Source organism: Sceloporus undulatus, chromosome 4 (assembly GCF_019175285.1).
Source record: "Sceloporus undulatus isolate JIND9_A2432 ecotype Alabama chromosome 4, SceUnd_v1.1, whole genome shotgun sequence".
NCBI lineage: Eukaryota > Metazoa > Chordata > Lepidosauria > Squamata > Phrynosomatidae > Sceloporus > Sceloporus undulatus.
In genome coordinates, this window is record NC_056525.1 from 145,097,300 (window position 1) to 145,117,515 (window position 20,216).

Below are 20,216 nucleotides of genomic sequence, written 5' to 3' on the forward strand. Positions count from 1 at the left end.
TAACTGAAGAGACACAGAGCACTGTAATCACCTTTACCAGAAAATCTAAGCAGTATGTTGCATGTGGCTGCTTTTCATTACCTCAGCAGCGTGGATGAATCAATGAGGTGAGTACACTGTATGGTGCAATGGAAGTTCAGTCTATACTGAACCCAACTGATGATTATATTTTAGACAGCTCCTTCTCATTTTCCTTTCTGTTCGACTGTAGCTTCCTTCCACAGTCCAGCAATCAGATCTTGGCAATTCCTAATGTCCTCAAAAAAGAACCAGACAATAATTTCTCAAACTTTGGAGACAACGTACAGATTAATGTCTTCACCAAGAAACAAAGCCATCCACATGTTGCAATCCAGGATCCTGGATTCACAGAAAACTGGCAAGTACTTATGAGAGAGGACACTTGAGAAGACGAACTTAATAGGAAGCGGACCAATTCAGAGCAAGTAGAACCTGTGGATGGCCCCCATGTCCAATTCTTAAGCCAAGGACAATCCTGCTGGGGCTTTAAGTGTTTTTTTGTTGGAGCACAAAGACTTTGTTATTGATCTGGTTCCCTGCCATTTCTGCCATGGGTTTATAACTGGGTGGTAAATGAGATCCCTATGTACCTAATGAAAAGGCAGGAATAGGCAGAGCAGGAGGAAAAAGAATAATACCTATCTTAGCCACCCTCCCCCTAAATTGGCAGTAGCTGAGAAAATCAAACAGTGCAACTCACCCTCGTGTGAGGTTTCTGTGTGAAGTGACTTGTGCTTTACTCACAGCAAAGTGGGCTGAAGAAGCCAAGCAAGTCCCATTGTGATTCTCGTTTTCTTTTGAAATAATGCCAATCATCCAATAATTACACATTTTTCAAGGGAAAATTTTTATTACTAAAACTTTCTCCTCTTGCTACGTTCTCATGTTATTTGTCATTAAAAACAAACGATTCTCTCAAGCCCAAAGGGAGTGGACATTTCCCAGTTTGCCAGAAGAGCGGTTGCAACAATAATTTATTAGCAGCCAACCTTCCCCAAAGTCATTTAAACCCTTTGTAGATTATAAGTTGAAAAAATAGTAAGTCTACTTTAATCATTTAAAAATTAAAGTACCTGAAAATGCAGGTGAAATTTGAATGTATAAGAACTAAGTGATTCTGAATTATGCTGCTGTAATTAAAATTTTGTATGCATGGCCAGAGCGAGCTTTCATTAATTGGCAATCTTAGTTGAAACAGAAGTATTTCCAACTTTGTTCCATCCAGCAAAGGAAATTCTCACATGCAGCAGATGCAGATATGAATTTTGATATATTTCTGAATGCTCACCTGACCCCTACTGCTAAATGGATACATCTGATGCATATGCGGACACAGATGCCTCCCTCTGCAGCCACTTGCAATACATTAGAGGTGTTCGGTGGTCATTCTCTTTAATGTACTCTGACTGCTGTGATCAAAAGGGCAAGTTCAAATTATTGGTCATGAGCAGATTATACCAGATTTTATTAACAAAACACACAACTCAAGTTGCCACTGTGCAGTTGATTCAAGTCTGCAGAAACAGATTATTGTAATACTGCAGATGAAGCATTTTACACTTGAATTTTATCTCAAGCACCACGGTCACAAAAACCTAGCAGACCAGGAAGAAGAATTTTAATCAAGCCAGGCATGCTAACTTTCCATGTACAGGAGGCATTGCATGGAAAGGGGCATTTAAACAGATGATCCACCCCTTTCAAATATGTAATATGGAGTTATATATCCAAAAAGGACTGTGCAACTTTCTCAATTTTGGCTGTTTTCATGAGATTATTGTGTCTTATTGCTTTGCTGCTCTCTGGGAAAATACAGAGCTCATTTTGATAAACTATGGGCCAACAGGCTAGGTAATCTTTGGCTAGGTTGCAACAAAAATGGCATAAATCCTCTAAAGGTTTACAAACTTGCAAGACATATCTACCCATCTGAGAAATATCTGGTCCTTTCATATGCTTGTAAAAAAATAAGCAACTTGCCCTCAAAGTTATTTAAGAAGAATGAAACAACACAAAATTAAACAGAGATCACAACAATGGCATGAAAGGTCTGCCTTACACAAATTTTTAAAACCTTCTCAATAGAAAAGGAGAGAAGGATATAAGCCACTCCCATCTCTCGTGCTATACATTCCCGTTGTGCCAAAAACCAGGGATGAAAAAGTTTAAAATAATTACTGAGCAAAGGAATGTTTTGATCTAGACTGTCCCCATTCGATTACATTTCTATGACTGCAACATTTTAAATTGGAAGTATGGGAAAGCATGTTTTTCAGCTGGAGCGATGGAAGTGAAAACTCTTTTCCCTTCTCTCCCTCCTCCCCTTTATATTAAACCATTAAAACTATAGGCAATTAAGGCAAAAGATCTGGTAGCACAATTCTTGTCATCTTTCCATCCAGAAAATACAATGGCTGAGTCTTGGACAGGCAATTCATTTGCGAGGCTGGTGGATGTACTGGTTGACATGCTGCGGGGGAGGAAGCTTTTCCATGGAAGAATGAGGTTTCTGATGGGCCACTTGAGCTGCAGCTGGAGGGAAGTCTTTATCACCCTGGTTAAAGGGGGGGAAAACACATTGTTTAAGAGAAGGAGGGGATGACCTTATTTAAGATGTGATTGGTTGCTCCATCCTGTCATGAAAAAGGATGTCAAAACACAGATTCATACCTATTGCTATGTTAACCCAAATCAAGGAGGGCCTTTTCACATTTCACAGTTGTAGTACTCTTATTCCACTTTAACTTCCATGGTTGCATCTTACCGAATCTGGGGTTTGATGTCTGATGAGGCACTGGAGGAATTCTAAATCCCTCTCCCTAATTTGCAAACCCCAAAAATGCATAGGATCTTGCCAAGGCAGTTAAAGTGTAATCGTAACGCTACAATTGTGCAGTCCCAACGCTACAGAAAATGGACCTGTGCTTAACAACAACTTACACAGTCAGCCCTCTGTATTCACGGATACAGGCTTGAAAATGTTTTTAAAAAATATAAATCCCAAACAGGAAACCTTAATTTTTCCATTTTATATAAGGGACACCATTTTACTATGCCATGTATTTAATAGGACTTCGGTATCCACAGATTTTGCTATCCATAGGCAGGTCCTGGAACCCAAGGACCCACTGTAGTTTCCCAGTAATTGTTACTTTTTTAATTTTGATATATCCTTAGTTCACAAACTTCAGCTTTGCTCTGGTCAATGAAGATTAGTTGAAAATTGAAAGGAATTTAGGCATTTGACCTCAGGAGTCTCTTTTTCTGCACAAACTGTTGCAAGCTTGCCTCAAGTATATGAGTGGTGGTCTATAATTTATTAAATGTAAATCATACTTTTTAAAATACATGAAACAAGTGGTTGTATAACTTTAAAAAGCTGGCACAATTAATGCTATGATATCATACCAATATGTATAATGGACATACCAATACCTGCAAGAAATGTACTAGTATTTACTAAGTTTTCATTTTCTGAGAAGATCCTCCTGAATAAATCTAATCAAACTTAATCTATAAAATCTAAAAACTATGACTTGTGTATGTTGCATGCATTTTCATTCCTTTATCAGACAGGAAGTATGTGCTGCACTGGTATTCAATTTCCATAGATTAGGGGAGAAACTCCTGTACACTTTGAGATGATATTAGACTGCATCTCCCAGCATTACATGCCATTAACTATGGTGGCTAGGGAAAGTGGGAGATGCAGTCCAGCAACATCTGGAGGGCTGCATGATTCTCACCGCTGCCCTAGAATAGTGAGATCTGTTATTTCCTGCCAAAGACTGTGTATAACCATCATACAGTCCTTTCAGAATGGTGATATTTCTTTAGAATAAACTATATATAACTATACTATATATAGCCTGTGGTTTAAAAATATATCAAATAGGCCTGTCACCCAATTGAATAAACCTTATTTGATTCATCACATGGATTTTAGACAATTAATCTGTCAGTTAAATTTGCATATTAACTACACAATAGCTCTGAAATAAGAAGTATCCTTTCTTTGTTTTTAGTAAATGTCTGTTTATAACAGGAATCATCTCAGAAGAAAACATTCCCTCCCACATGTGAAACAGGAAAATCATCTGCTTAAGAAGATACTTCTATCTGCATTTTGTATTACTAGTCATGTAGAATTGATTAGACATTCTTGAATAGATTCATCTAAGACAGTCATTCTTAAGCAGTGGCCTGAAGACTACTGTTGGCACACAAGACAAGTCATTCCTCAAAGAGTTTGGTCCAAAACACACTGCAGAAATAATCCAATTTGAGACTGCTTTCACTGCCCTGGCTCAGTGTGAAAGAATCCTGGGAACTGTAGTTTATTCTGGCACCAGAGCTCTCTCTGACAGAGAAGGCTAAATGTCTCACAAAACTATAGGTCCCAGAATTCCCTAGCACTGAGCCATGGCAGTTAAAACGGTCTCAAACTGGATTGTTTCTGCACTGTATTTCAGACCTTTGTTGGCCTTTGAGACAGGTATGAATTGGGGGACTTGGCAGTGACCTCTGTAACTGGGATAGGTTTCGTGTCCCCTTTGGTTTTAGTTTTTTAATGTGAAAAATGCTTTAAATGGCTTGCTTTCATGGTGGTTTAACAAATGCTTTACATGATGATGCAGTGGTCCACCATAAAGGAAAATGTTGAGAATAGTTGATTTAACCAATATAGTACTAATGTTGCACTTCTGTGTTACAATAACTTATGTTTTGTAATAAGAACAGCACAACATTAGATACCACCTAAAACTGGGGAAAGTGCATGCATTTACTTATTTTGCATAATACTATACTTTCAGCTTTGGTAAGTCAAAGGGCATTGCCAAGGAATCAAGGAAGCTACAACTGCAACCATAATGCATACTATATGCCTCACCAGCAGCCATAAGAACCAGAGAACATTGGGAGGAGGAGGTATTTTTGCCAGCTCTGCTTCCACTATCTTCCATTCTTCATGACATTTGTTTACATGCCCATGACATGTGCTTATTGGTCTGCTGATTTTTCCGAAACAAACATGAACATAGGCTGTGACTCTTTGGGTGTCTCCCATGATCCACCAGCGATCAGGTTTAATTTACTCATATTACGTGATGATTTTCTATACTAATTAAAATATTTTAAAGGATTGTTTTATGTTATATTTTATCTTTCATGCTGTTAGCGGCCTTGGGCACCACTGTGTAGAAAGGCGAGATAGACATTTAAATGAGATCAAGTATAATTTACTACTTGTTGTGTTTTTTGTTTCAAAGGGGAAAAAAGCACAGTAAAATACACCACAAAAGCATAAAATATAACTCATTTCTAATAAGGTTTCCACAATACAGTTAGAAATTGAGATTCCCTTCCCCTGCCCCACTCAGTTAGTAACAATAAGTTACTGAAATGAAGAAGGTTGTAACTGACATACTGTACTTATTTCAGATAAATTATTTTTTACAGGAGAAAAATTTAGTTAGCTTAAGCAAAATAAAAACAGGGAGGGTCCATGGCCAATGCTACAGAAAGTCGTATACAAACTGGTCATAGTCTCTCTATATATTCATAAAGCATACACACACACACACACACACACACTACATATACAGTATCAGACCATGATGTTTCTGTCAAAACTTCTTAGTGGTGGCACCTCAAATGTGTAATTCTACATTATTTTCCAAATTCCACAGATAGGCATTAATGTCATTAGGTACCACCAAAGTGTGATATAACTGTGTGCAAGGTTTCAAGTTCTTGAACATTTCGGCAGACTTGATAATTGGCTTTGGAGGCTTTTTCCTTACAGGTCAATACAGATTTATTTCCATTTCTAAGGCTCTTTGTGGACAGTTTTTTAAATGATCTCTCTGCAACTTTTTTTTTACAGTTCTTATATTTCTTTTATTTTTATTATGTATGTTGCCCTGAGAATATTTACATAGAAAGGCAACATGCACATATCCAAGGCCTATGTTAAAGCATTAGGATTTTACAATTTGGGACCTTTGAATGCAGAACTGGTGAAAGGGAGAAGGAGGGAGAGAGAATAAGTGTATAATTACTGCAGTTATCCTCCTCCTTAAAAAAAAATCTCTACAATACACTTATTAAATGCATTCATACTGACACTCCTCTGCTATAGTAAAAATGCACTCAAAAGTGATGCCTCCATTTAGGATCCATTCAGATAATTAAAAGAGGCAGGAAAAAAGAAAGGGAGAGAAGTATCATATTTTTTAAAATAATGACATTGCAGTTCATATCAAAGCAAGAAAGGATTCATTCATCTAAAAACCAACGCAAAATTAACAGAGTTCAAAACTTACCCTTGCAACGACTCCTGAAATGAACACAGTTGGTTTAGGTGGACTGGGAAATTAAAGAAAAGTATTTAGTTACATAATTAAGTAATTCCATTTGACAACAGCAATTAAAACTTTATAAAAGAGCCGGATACATTTTGGAAAGCTAACATTGTTAAAACAAATACAGGTACCGCCCTTCTCCTTCAGCTTATTCTTGCACCAGTAACTGACTATCCTTGATGCATTAATCCTCCATATTGGCTAGGACATTATGGGAGCTGTAGTCCAACCAATCAAGGTACCAGGTTAGAGAAGGCCGTGTAAATGAATCTGTGGTTCAACACAGCTCAATGAGTTTGAGAGGATTGTTATTAGATGTCCAAAATTAAATAGAGAAGAAATAGAATGCAATTTAGGTCTAGAAGCTTGCAAACTAAAGTTTAAGCATGTAAATTAAGTAAACGATGTGTCAGATTCTCTTCTGAAGATGATAGGCAGAATACAAATACGCATAATGATGGCTCTGAGGAGGTTGTAAGGATGCATCTAATCCTCATTTTCTGTTTTTAACTGTAGCCAGCCATATACGGCTAGAAGCTCACAAGTAAAGTATGCAGTCAGAACATGCATAAGGCCTAAATCAAAATCCTAACTACAGTATAGTACATCCAGTGAATCAATGGGAACTTGGTAAGTCAACACTGCTAAGTTTTATTGATTCAAAGGTCTACAAAAGTTGGAACTAGCAATTAGATTCAGGCCAAGGAGTTTTTAAAGACTGGAACCTGGTGCAAAAAAACATAAACCTAGAATTCATATTCTTATTCAGAGGACAGACATTTATCTTGAGCTTTAAAACTGAAGAGACACTGTGGCATTGTGGTTTAAGTGTTGGACTATGACTCTGGAGATCAGGGTTCAATTCCCTGCTTGTCCATGAAACCTACTGGGTGACCTTGGGCAAGTCACATGCTCTCAGCCTCAGGGGAAGGCAATAGCAACCTTCCTCTGAACAAATCTTGCCAAGAAAACCCCATGATAGGTTCTAGGTTCACTTTAGAGTCACCATAACATGGAAATGACTTGAAGGGACACAACAGCAGCAACAACAACAATTAAAACTGAACTGAGTTCATAGCTCTTCTATACCTGGTTTTAACATGTATATTATTTTCTTTTAGTAGTATAACTTGAGTGCCATTTTTTGTGCTATCATTAAGCAAGTGAAAGTCTGAAATCCTTGATGATCTACTGCAAATCAATGAGTAGCAGGACATAACACTCTGCCTTCTGCTTATCCTTGATGTAGGTGACAGCCATTTCCCACTTTTTGTTCTCAAGACTGCATACATTAATGGAAGATGGGACTCTCAACAGCTATTAGCTGAGACAGTTAAATTAAGATTTCCTGTGGAGAGGTTTATCACACATTGGGGAACTACAACAGGAGCTGGCCATCATCTCAAAAGCCAGTTTCTGACCTTTCAGGTGTTCTGTTGTTCTTCCACTGACATCATGGTTGTAATAAATATACAAACCTGTTTTAGAATGTAGTAACATTTTTTTTAAAAAAGAGCACAGGCAACAATAATCTCTGTAAAGCTCACACCCAAATAGCTCAGGTGATGCCCCGTCAAGCTGCAATGTTCACATGCCAGCAAGCAATATGTTCCTTTTCCCTTCAGTCTCTCCTGTCCATTTTGCATGAGCCACCTGCTTTCTCTCCCCCATCTTCTCTCCTGCAGAGTTGCCCTACACATTTCTCTCTAAGGGGCAACTTATATGAGAAGCTTGGTGCAGAACTCCTCTGCAGTCACAGAACCCCTATCCTACTTTGGGTGTTATTACTTGAGGTTCCAAAAATGAACAGCTGCCTCATAAGCGTTTTGAAAAAGGTGAGGGGGAAACAGCAAGATACTCCACATTTGCTCTCATTTTAACAACGGGGGTCATGGTGGTGGAGGAGCTGGACAGATGAAGGAAAGAACTGATCCATCAGCTATACGGCAAGACTTTGTGAAAAGTAAGACCTTATAAGGTATTTTGTTAACCATTTTTCATGGAGGTATTTATGCTCTGCGAAAAATGTCTTGTTCCTGCAATATTTCAACTAATTATCAGGGTAGATTTGCCTCCTCCTCCTTTTTTTTGCAAGCAGCGACAGAACAGGATTGGGGAACCTGTGGTGCTCCAGATGGTGGTGGTATACAACTGTTCATTTCTGGTTACTGACCATGACAGCAGGGGCTCTTGGAAGTTGGAGTCTAATATCTGGAGGGTCACTGGTTTTACACCAATACTACTTTCTAATTCTAGTTGGACTTAGCTTTGGCTTGCATATGTTAATTTGGCTAACCATCCTTCCAGGAAATGGAACTGTCTCTTGTAACTGTGTGTGTAATTAATTTTTTTTTAAAATCCATAATCTGGGATAGGAAAGCCAAATAAAATACAGTAATAACATAAACAAAGCAAAACAAAACAAAGAGCAACTTCAAAATGGAAGTGTCACTACACCACATCTTCAAGCAACACTGCACCCAGGAACAGTCAAATAAGCAAGAAACAAGGAAACTACTGCTCCCTATGGGCATTCCTTCTAGGATCCCTTGGTCTACTTGTCTTCTTCGTCCTGGGAGCCAAAATACTGGAAAGGAGGTATTGGTGTACTGGGAAGGAATGGGTGATGTGTGAGCTGCCTTACCTTCTGCTTTACTGGGAGATTTAAAAACTCTGCCCAGGTTGCAAAAAAGCACACTGACTTTCCATGGGTCAAAGTTTTAGTAGGAAACAAGTAATACCACATTAGTCTTTAAAATTAATACTACAACAGAAAAATCAAGGAGATGTTGCTATGGCACTTCTAGGGAGTTATGCTGGGTTGACAAACATTTTGAATTTGTGATAAGCACTTAACATACAAGAGAAGAAATGAATAGAAACGAAGAAAAATGAATCTGTTAATAAAACATGAAATTTAGTTTTCATACACTATTTGCTTGCCATGACATTTTCTGAAAGCCTTCATAATGGCAAATCTGAATTTGAATGATTTCCTCACATTTTCTCCCTATGACCTTTCAGTTTTCACTGTTCTCCACTGAACCATGAAATTTGAGCACAGCATCTTCTGAAAATCACATACTCCCACTAGATTTATCTACCCATGCTGCTCAAGACAATGCTTGCCATAATGCTTCTCGTGTCAGAGAAGACGCTAATTTGGACTCTCTCTTCCACTGTCTGCTGAGACAGCTTTGGAGCTGTTCACACAGGAGATATTTCAATCTAATGCACTCTGCACTAAAACAAGGCAATAAAACCACAAAGAGCTACAATTCTGATTCAGAAATAAGTATGTAAGCTGACTCGACTGGGAGTTCAACTTCCACCAAGCATTTACACATTTGTATATTAGGAAACTGGTTGTGGGTCACAGATGTAGGATCATGTCATTAGTAGTTTCTGATCAACAGCAGCTAATGTTACTAGTCAGCTCTCCAGAAAAAAAAAGCTAGAGAGACAGCACAATGACTGAACACTTGTCCCATTCTTTCTTTTTATTTCAGCTAAAACCAGTTTTGGAAACATTCATCATCACCATCATCATCATCACCATCATCATCTACTATTGAATTTATAACTTGCCTTTCTCCTGAGATGGGATCCAAGGCAGTTTACAGAAATTTAAAGCAAGATTAAACATATGATAACCCTATTACTGATGGCAAGTAAGAAAACAAAGGGGAAAAGGAACAAAGAAAATGTAGAAAAGAAAAGGTTCTTTTTCAAACTTCAGTTGGGTTTATTCTAATCCCCAGACAGCTATGGCTCACAAGGTGACACTGGTCCAGTCACATCTCTCAGATAATTTCAAGTTAGAAGACTGTCATGAGGATACAAACAGGGCGGGGATGGTCATGCAAAACTAAACTGTGGACTATTTACAAAGCCAGGGAGCAAAACATCTGAAAGTCTAACTGCAAAATGTATATTTCTAAGATTTTTTAAAAAAATAAAATTTCTTAAATATTGATTGTAGTTGAATAGATGTGTTCAGCCAAGGGTCCCTAGGAGGTGATACTGGAAAAATGGTCAAATGGAAGCATTGCTGGAGTCTCTTTGTCCTGCTGATCTGGCTGGGAAACAAGATTAGGTTTGTACTATTAAACTGCATTTATTCAACCCAGAGCCTTGATACTGTCTACTGGTCATATTGTCTGGTACAGCATACCTCTAGTAGTCTTAGAGCCCAGACTCTGAGATTTCTGCTGAGAGAGAGCCGGAGAGCCTGCCTTTAATGTTATTTACAGCATCCCAGCATCGTTTCTCACCAAAAGCAGCTAAAAAGGGAAAGGGACAGAGAAATCCTGACAGCCGCCTCCCTTCCCCCTCCTCCAATCCTCCAGGGAATCAGAGGGGGAGGCAGAAACAGGGTTTTTCACTCTTTCAAGTGCTTTACATTCTGCTGGTATTTCATGCAAAGTGTAACCTACATTTCTAGTATTTTGTAAGCCATTATGGCTGCTTTGAGGATATATTTAATCTGATGAAAACCAGTCTGACAGATGTTGTTTTGAAGATATTACATACCTTTTTCTCTAGGCTTTAGTAAAAAAAATGTTTTTATTAAAAAAACACCCCACTCATTTATTATATGGAATGCTTGTTTTTAACTAATTCACTTAGCAAATATAAATGAAGCTCTCCTTTTTAACTCACAAAAATGCCACGAATAAAACCTAACATTTCTGAGTGAATTTTCTCCCCTTTTGTAAAAAGAAGAATGTTTCATGTTTACTGTAACATATGGAGAGATGCCCAACACCTGGATACACTGAAATGTTTAGAGCACTTACTCTGAAGTCACACATGCACCACTACTAAGAAATGCACCTGCCAAACATCAGGATCTTCAAGAGGTTCATTTATTCTTAATCCCATAAAATAGAATTCTAATATTTCGTAATATCAAAGATTAAACAAAGAGTTTATTGACACTGCAAAGAAATCATACAATTGACTGAGTAATTGAAAAGACCACTAAGCCAGTGAAAGGAGATATGAGGAATACTAAAATGCCTACATTCTCAGACTCAGAATTTGGAATCTTTCTTCTTTGTGCAGTTCTTATTGTTAATTATTACTGTTATAGCACCTAACGTTGAATATCATTATATTAATGCAAACCCCCTCTGAACAAATTTTGCCAAGGAAAAACAGTGGTATGTTCATCTCAGAATTGCCGTTGAGTCAGAAACAACCTGAAGGCACACATCAACAACAACGCTATTTTATGTATAGCTACATTTATATAGCATTTTAGTGTGATCAAAGCACTTCATATATTATTATGACAACCCTTAGAACACTGTAAGGCAAGGCATGTTTTTAGTATATTTACATATTTGTTAAAATATTTCTACTCTACTCTATACGTAAGGGCAGTGTCAATTTAAACAGTTAAGCAAACCTTGATTTTGCCTTTTTTAATATAAGGGACATCATTGTCATAGAGTTGGAAGAGACCATAGGGGCCATCCAGTCCAACTCCCTGCCATGCAGGAATACACTGTGAAAGCATTCCTGACAGATGGCCATTCATGCTCTATTTAAAAACCTTCAAAGAAGGAGACTCCACCACACTCTGAGGCAGCATATCCCACTGTCAAACAGCTCTTACTGTTAATTAGTTCCTCCTAATGTTTAGGTAGAATCTCTTTTCCTATACTTTGAATCCATTGCTCCCGGTCCTATTCTTTGGAGCAGCAGAAAACAAGCTTGTCCCCTCCTCAATATGACATCCCTTCAAATATTTAAACAAGGCTATCATACCACCTCTTAATCTTATCTTCTCCAGGCTAAACATACCCAGCTCCCTAAATTTCCCCTCATAATGCAGTTTCCAGACCTTTCACCATGCTGGTTGCCCTCCTCTGGACACGCTCCAGCTTGTCAACATGCTTTTTGAATTGTGGTCCTCAAACTGGACACAGTATTCCAGGTGAGGCCTGACCAAAGCAAAGAGAGTGGCATTATTATGCCATTGTATTTAATGGGACATGAGCATCCAGTGAATTTGATATCCATGGCGGTGGGGGGTCCTGGAATCAGCAGTCTAAATTATTCCTGTACAGGAAAGGCCACTGCTGGACTCAGACTACTGCAGCCATCAAGTCCAACTGGGCCTCCATTAACAAAGATGGATCTATATGCTTTTATATTTTCTCTATATTCATCATTTTCCAAAACAGCAGCTTAAATTGCAGACTACTGTGGAAATCAAAGCCCCATCAGATATAAACATTATGCAACTCTTCTAGGCTCAACCTATATGAATGCAATACATTAGGATGTGAGAACACCTTGTTTTAGCAGGCCATGGTGGAAGTTTCCACATATTCATTTAAAATCAGAGGGTTTAAGCAGAACAGTTAATCTGTATTTTAACTATGTACACATTTGCTTAGAAAAATTGTCTTATTGCTCAAAGCCCCTTAGTGGAAACTGGGAGGGGGCTCATGGCTCAGGGTAAGCCACAAAGTGTAAAACAAAGAAATAAAACCCAGAGACAAAAAGCAATTAATGTCCTGTTCTCTGTTGCATTCAAACTGTAAAGCCATGCACGGGAGTTTTAAAACCAGGTTTTTCTGCATAAATGCAATAAAAAATCTCCCTAACTGGAGTTTTGATACAACTGTAGGTAGCTCTCAATCCTACAGGGTTGTAGTGTCTCTGTAACAGAAGTTTAGCTCTTTGTTTTTCTGCTTCCCCCCTCAATTTTTGTTCTTTTGTTTTCTAGAGTTGATTTACTCAATGCAGGTTTTCTAATGAGTGGCCCTGCAGTTAAAATTGTTTTGAAATACCTTACCATTGTTTGATGATAATTTGCTTCTTGCAGCGATAATGCTTTGCTAGCACACTGACACATTATTGGGCACTCTGTAACACTGGGAGATCGTTTACTTGGCAACCTAGTTGGCTTGCAATTTTGCAAGGTTTGCCACAGGATGGCACTGATGAGCCTCCAAGCTTTGTGAAGCTAGGTACAACACACCAGCCGATTGTGGGTTTTTTTTTACACAAATTACTGTACAAGAAGCACACAAAGATACAAATAATCCTCCCAATGGTTATTATATGCTCTCCCTCTCTCTCATACACACACAGAGAGATACTTGTTAGACGGATTCAGTGACTTCACAGTGACACATACAGGTTCTTTATCCTATATTCGTAACAACCATGAGGTTAAGCTATATCTTATTAATTCATTTTTAAAAATGGGAGTGGTAATGATTAACAGGAGCTGGAAAAAAGCAGGCAAGGGAAAATCAAGCAGCACCTTTGAGACTGATTTATTTTAATATGAGCTTTTGTGAATTTTAGTCCACTTCATCAGACACACTGATGGAATAGCATATTAAGCCACAGGTATTTAAGAACTATTACATAGCTGTGAGATAGGATCAACATGAAATGGGATACAGAAAGATACAAACTGTAACTCAGGCAATAAAACTCAAAGACTCGTCTAAGCTGATCAGGATCTGTCAAACAGTGTGAAAGTCTTGAGTTTGTAGTACAGAGGTGTGAAAGCAATAAATTATGCTTACCTAACAGTCAATTCTCTTGTGGTGGGAAAATTGTCTGGGTTGAATTCTATTGTTATATGGGTGACCTTTGATGAAAACATATATATTAATGTGTGTAATACACAAAGAAACCATTGCCTCTGTTCATACTAATGAACTGCTAATGGACTGGAATGTGCAAATACAGTATATTTCTCTTTCTTTTCCTTCTCTGATTTTTCTTTTTGGGTCCAAAACAGCAATTTGAAAATCATTGATTGTATGGGCAGGAAGATTAAATTGTTCTGTCAATTGTTTTGGCATATTGCCATTCCTAATATCAAATCTGTGTCTCTTTATCCCCTTGTGTAGAGGCTGTCCTATTTGTCCAATGTAGTGTGTAGAGGGGCTTTGCTGAAAGGGTGTCATATAACACATTGGAGGACAAGGAAGTAAATGCACCTCTGATGTTGTGGGTGATTTGTTTGGACCTGTAATGATGCTGGCAGAGTAGGTGCGGGGACAAAACTGGTATCCTGTCAGTCATATTATGTGTGGTGTCAAGGGTAAAAGGCTATCTGTTAGCAAATGAAGGCCTGTCACTCACAGCCTATGAGAGGACAGTGTTATTTTCTAAATCTGGTTGCATTTGGTTAATGATGCAGTCCAATGGTCTTAGCCGGGTGCTGTAAATGACAACTAGTAGTGTTCTGTCATTTCTGCTTTTGGTATAGCAGGATTGTTCCATGTACCAATATTGCGTTGTTGAGTCTTTTTCTCTTCACTGGGTGAAAATGAGGAGGACAATATTTTGAGTTCAAAATGAATGCCTGTCATTGGAATCCTGGTCTTGTGGGTCTGAAAGGTTGCAGCTGAGCCTGAGGGCTTGGCTGTAAACCACAGACTTGGTAGTGTGTTGCAGGTGGAAGCTGGAGGCACGTAGGTATGTGCAGTGACCAGTGGGCTATCAATATAATTTGTGCTAAGCTGTATACTATGTCGCTTTACAATGACGTTAATGTCATAAACGTATCAAGTTTCTGGGTGCAGGAGCTGAAGTGTTTTCCAGGTCAGCCATGAAGATATCTACATACTGTAGTGTCATGCAAGCATACATGGTATGGCACTGATTTGAAGGTACTCTACATGTTATTCCAGAAAGTGATGTAGTTATGAATAAGTACAAAATGGCAGAGTTTGGTGGTCAGGTATGCCGTAGTCCCACTAAGAATTGTGTTTTTGGTGGCTTGCAGTCCTTCCTTGCATGGGATATTGGTGTGCTCTGATTCCACCATGTTCATAGCAGCTAGGATGGTGTTGTCTGGGACATATACTGAATCACTCATTTGAACACATGAGGCTCCTCAAAAGCAGGAGATGTAAGATTTACTCTAAATAGCTAAGAGCTTTCACAAGTGACCAGAATCATGCTACTCAAGCTTTCACTTCTTTGCTCTTTGAACAACATAGGACCAACTTTTGTGTAACTTGTCTGGTAAAACTCGCTCATTCCTAACTCCAAATGGATATGAAACAGACAGATAGACACCAAGGACTGACTGAATGAATACATGAGAATTCCTGTTGCCAGATAAGGTTTCGGGGAGAGAAGAACTAGCGAGGGACAAAAAAAGAATGGAAGATAACACTACCCACAACTGGTGGATTTTTGCTTGAATTCTAGTCATGCCACTTGCTGCATAGCCTGGGTTCACAATTGTCATAATCCCTCACCAAATTACAAATCCCAAGATTCTTTAGGATGGAGTCATGACGGTCAAAGTGGTATCAAACTACTATAAACTGTGTAGGTGAACTTCCATATCCCAGACGCTTAAAGTTTGGCTTCAACCATTTGGTAATTAATCTGTCCGTTCGTTTTTCAGAAACAAACCTTCTTTAGTTGTTTAGCCAGCAAGTGAAGTTGCAGTTCTGAATGCCATAAAATCTGGAGGTCTTTAAAACTGATCTCTGCATTGCATGAAAATACATTGTCTATCAAAAAGTGGAAGCAACAGTCTCAGTGGTAAATGCTAGAAGATGTTACAGCAAGAGTTTTTTTTCACATTTTATAATTGCATTTTGCCGGCACTAGTAGCAGGGAGGCAGAAGGGAGGGAGAATAAGCTGGAGGTAAAGGCACCCTTTCAGAGTAACTTTTGGCATTCAGGCTACAATGCAAGATATATCTAGTTATCTAGGAACGAGTCCCTTTGAACTCAATGGTACTTAGTTCCTACATAGGATTGTACTATTAACATAACTTTATGTCACATGTGGAAGGCATTGGCACATGTTAAAAGATAACTGATGACAGCTGCCATTCTGCATATTAGACATGAGAATGAAGGTGAACATAGGTACAGTAGGGTAATTTTCAACACCTTGATGTTTTGCAGTTATTGAATGCACAGGGCTGCTGGCAGGAGAAAATATGATAAAAGTGCCCTTAAAACAAGGAACTGGTTCATTTGGTTTAAGAGCAGCAGAAGATACAAGATACATGACTCCAATGGGTATGACGGTAGATTTCCACTCCTGCATTAAGGTATTTTTTCAATCATTCCAGAGCAACAAAATAAACAGAGAAAATTTCACAGGTTTCTGATAACATAAGTCTGAGTCTATTTCTTTTCTTCCTTTAGTGATATAGACAATATCCAGTATGCAAGAGTCTACATATAAATAATGGATTTTCCTTGAATCCGTTTTCCTCTTATTCATGCCTTAACTTTTAACTGTTTCTCCACATTTTCCTTCCTCAGAAGTCCTAGCAGCTGTGTCCAAAAGTGTCCTCTCTTTTGTTCAAACACATTAAAAATATTTCAGATGAATTATGACAGGCTCCTTTTTGCTTCTAGAAACTGCCCATTTGGAATTTTGTTTTCAAACAGGCCTTTGAAACTTGGGTAACAACCAAAAAACATCTTGTCAGATTTCAAATAATCTGCCATGAGGTCCTGGCAAAAGGATGGCATACCCAGTTTTTTAATTTCTAGGAAGTAATCCTCTTGTAATTTCAACTTGAAATTATTTGCTGGGGATTGGGTAACAGCTAAAAATCCTCTGTCCAATTTTAAGGTATCAGGAGACAGTGGTCTGAGCATATGACTAGGACTCTGGAGACCAGGGTTCAAACTCTGGTCAGACATGTAAACCAACTATGTGACATTCACTCTCAACCTCAGAGAGGGTTGTCATTCATTTTATTTATTATGATCAACTGATCAAAAAGAGGGTTGTCAAAAAGCTACTTGAAGGCACACAACAACAAACCAGGGTTTCCTGATGTAAAATTATGGCAGGACTTCTTTTTTTGATCCCTGTTCATAGATTTGATTTTTCCACTTGAAAGTGGGGGCTGCAACTTGGATAGCAATCACAAACATTCTGTTAAACTTTGAGACATCTACTGCCAGTTCCTGATGAGTTGTGGCAATCCACCTTGCTTTGATAAAGCCTCCCCAATTTGGAATTTTGACTTGACAGTTGTCTCTGCAATTTGGAAAACAAAGTTTAACATGTGTATCAGTTTTCTGATGGGTTATGACTGCCCTCCTCTTTTTAGCTTCTATAGAGCCCCGCTCCATTTGGAAGTTCTGCTTGTAACTTAGCATTGCAATGTCTAAAATAACAACAACAAGAACAACCACAATAAAATTTTGTGGCATGAGTTCTGTCTGCCACAGACACAGACATTATTTTATTATTACAGCTTCCCCTTTTTGTGGTAGGAGGAAGCAAATGCCCTCAAATAAAGTAAGAATATTAAATCTATTCTGTGGGCAGTGGCTGAAATACAGCAGGAATGAAAAATATGTTTACCATTTCATGTCCCAAAAAGCCACTGTTTAACTACCAGGCTGTAATCCATCGCTGGGACAGCACTTCAAAGCAGACAGTCACTGGTGCTAGCTTTTAAAACAGTAATTCATTTCAGCCAGACCACATATTTGAGTTACAAGGCATTTGTGAGGCACTATCTGAAGTCATGGGCTATCTCCTCTTTGCAAGAGGGTATATTTATGAGACATGTTGAGTTCCTTGATCGCAACTGTATACCTACTGTTAATGCCCCCTATTAATATTACACTAGCCTTATATATATATATATATCTGTGTTGTAAGTATTGAATTTTTCTTCCACACACATTTATTTCTTGAATGTACAACTCCCCTTCTCCCCGATGGTTATTTACAACATCACTTTATCACTCATATGCTTTTTTCCCCTCTCTGAAAAAAAGGACTACTACAACAAGAAACATGTTTCTCATTCGTTCCAGGATGTGAAGCTATGAAAGGTAGAAGGGCGATATAACTCAACTGAGTTATAGATGCTACCTTCAAACCAAGAGCACTGTCAGGGTCAGGTCTGTGCCATAATTTTGGCCTGAAAGCGGTGTTCCCTGGTTGGTCAGTCAGAGCCTAGAGGAAGAGGGACGGCAGCCACAAGTGTTGCAAGCAGTAGATACTGCTCACATACATGTTAGAAGGTCAAGTTTCTATTTCGCACACCAGGCCCCAACTATCCAAAGGCCCTTTGTTGTAAGCCAGCTGGGAGAAGTCATGTTGTATATCCATTCTACATTTGGCTTCAAGGCCGGCACACACAGTCCACAGTAGCTCTCTGGGCTATGGTCCTCAGTGCTATGGTCCTCAGACTGCAGGCACTGCCTTTACCTGTATAGTACCAGGAACCTCAACACAAACAAAAATACAAAAGCAGGTCACTTTATTACTGAAGCATGGATGAAGGAAGGAGAAAAAGTAAAAAAAGGAACTGCTGGGAGCCAAGAAAGTAGTAGTAATAGTAATAATAATAATAGGATTTATTTATATGCTGCCCAATCACTGGGAATCCGGACGGATAACAACAGAGGGGCTGTTCAATTTACCAGGGCAATCAGATTTCTCTCTTGCTAATATTAACCCAAAGTTTAGCCTCAGTCAGTCAAGAGACCCTGACAACAATAAATGGAAAGAGGTTCCCACATTAAACATGCACACATTATTGGCATAACTGTGTATTGCAGACACATTTCTGTTCTCATTTAAGATACCAGCTCAGAAACTCAGAAGCCCAGAAACTGCAAATTTTACAAAGAGGTATCTTATTTCTCTCATTTATAATATCAGCTATTCTATTACATTTGTTTTTATTAAACATATGTGTGCGTGTTTGTGCCTTTAGGTTGCTTTTCATTCTATGGTAACCCCTGTGAGTTTCACAGGGCTTTCTTAGGCTGCATCAACAGCCTGCAGAATTAATGGCACTTTAACTGCCATGGCTCAATGCTACAGAATTGTGATACTTGTAGTTTTGTGAGATATTTAGCCTTCTAAATCTAGATTTAGCCTAGTCAGAGAGCTCTGGTGCCATAAACTGCAAATCAGAGGATTCCATGGGATGGAGCCATGACAGTTAATGAGATGTTAAAATGCATCAATTGTGCAGTGTGGCAGCAAACTTAGGCAAGGAAATCTCAGAGGTGGTTTTACCAGTTCCTTCCTCTGAAATACAGCCTACAGCACCTTATTCCCATCAAAATACTAACCTAGGGCTGCCCCTGCTAAGCGTTCAAGATCAGATGGGATCCAGCATGTTTATGGTATTTAGGCCCCAAGTAAACATACAGTCAACACTCTGTATCCATGGATTCTTTATCCACAGATTCAACCATCTATGGTTTTATTTTAAAAAAATAAAAAAGCAAAGCTTGATTTTTATCATTTTATATAAGAAAAGCCATTCTACTATGTCACTGTATTTCATGAGACTTAAGCAGATTTAGGTATCCACAGGGCATCCTGGACCCAAACTCCAGAGGATACCAAGAGCCCACTGTAGAAGCAGCAAGTTAAATGCCCCTCAGTAGGCTAACTTCCTATTGAATTACCTGAAGAAATAAACCATATAAACCTTGTCACACACTAAGGAACACGGAATATATTTGGAAGATGAAAATTACCTGACTGGGAATCCCTGGACCCTAACATCCACTGAGTCACTTTCAGTCACAGGGGAATCCATGCATTTTTAATGAAAAGGAAAAAGGAGAAGAGACAAACTACCTTTCAGCAGTATCAAATCATTCAGCTTTTGTAACACTGGCCTCTATATATGCAGAGGGTTATTTCCTCCTCCTCTTTTTTACACATGAAACCCCCAAAACATATGGGCTCTCATCACCTGTATTCTCAAATAATACAGTCTTGGAGAATAGTATTTCTCCCCCTAACATTGTTCTGTACTATTTTTCTATTGTTTATCTAGACCAGTAAAGATATAGATTACTAGGAAACAAAACCCAAAA

At 38.6% G+C, this 20,216-nt stretch overlaps 1 protein-coding gene across 1 annotated transcript in view; it reads right to left on the reverse strand.

Moving 5' to 3' along the window:
* Positions 1-851: 851 nt before the first annotated feature.
* The window catches only part of LOC121928367 (death associated protein), a 55,134-nt gene continuing 35,769 nt past the window's right edge, over positions 852-20,216 (reverse strand). The window contains exons 3-4 of the mRNA XM_042462959.1: positions 6,348-6,390; positions 852-2,575 (exon numbers count right to left, since the gene is read on the reverse strand). Of these exons, the coding sequence (XP_042318893.1) occupies positions 2,456-2,575; positions 6,348-6,390 (163 nt within the window). The 3' untranslated portion in view covers positions 852-2,455. The remainder of the gene's footprint in view (positions 2,576-6,347; positions 6,391-20,216) is intronic.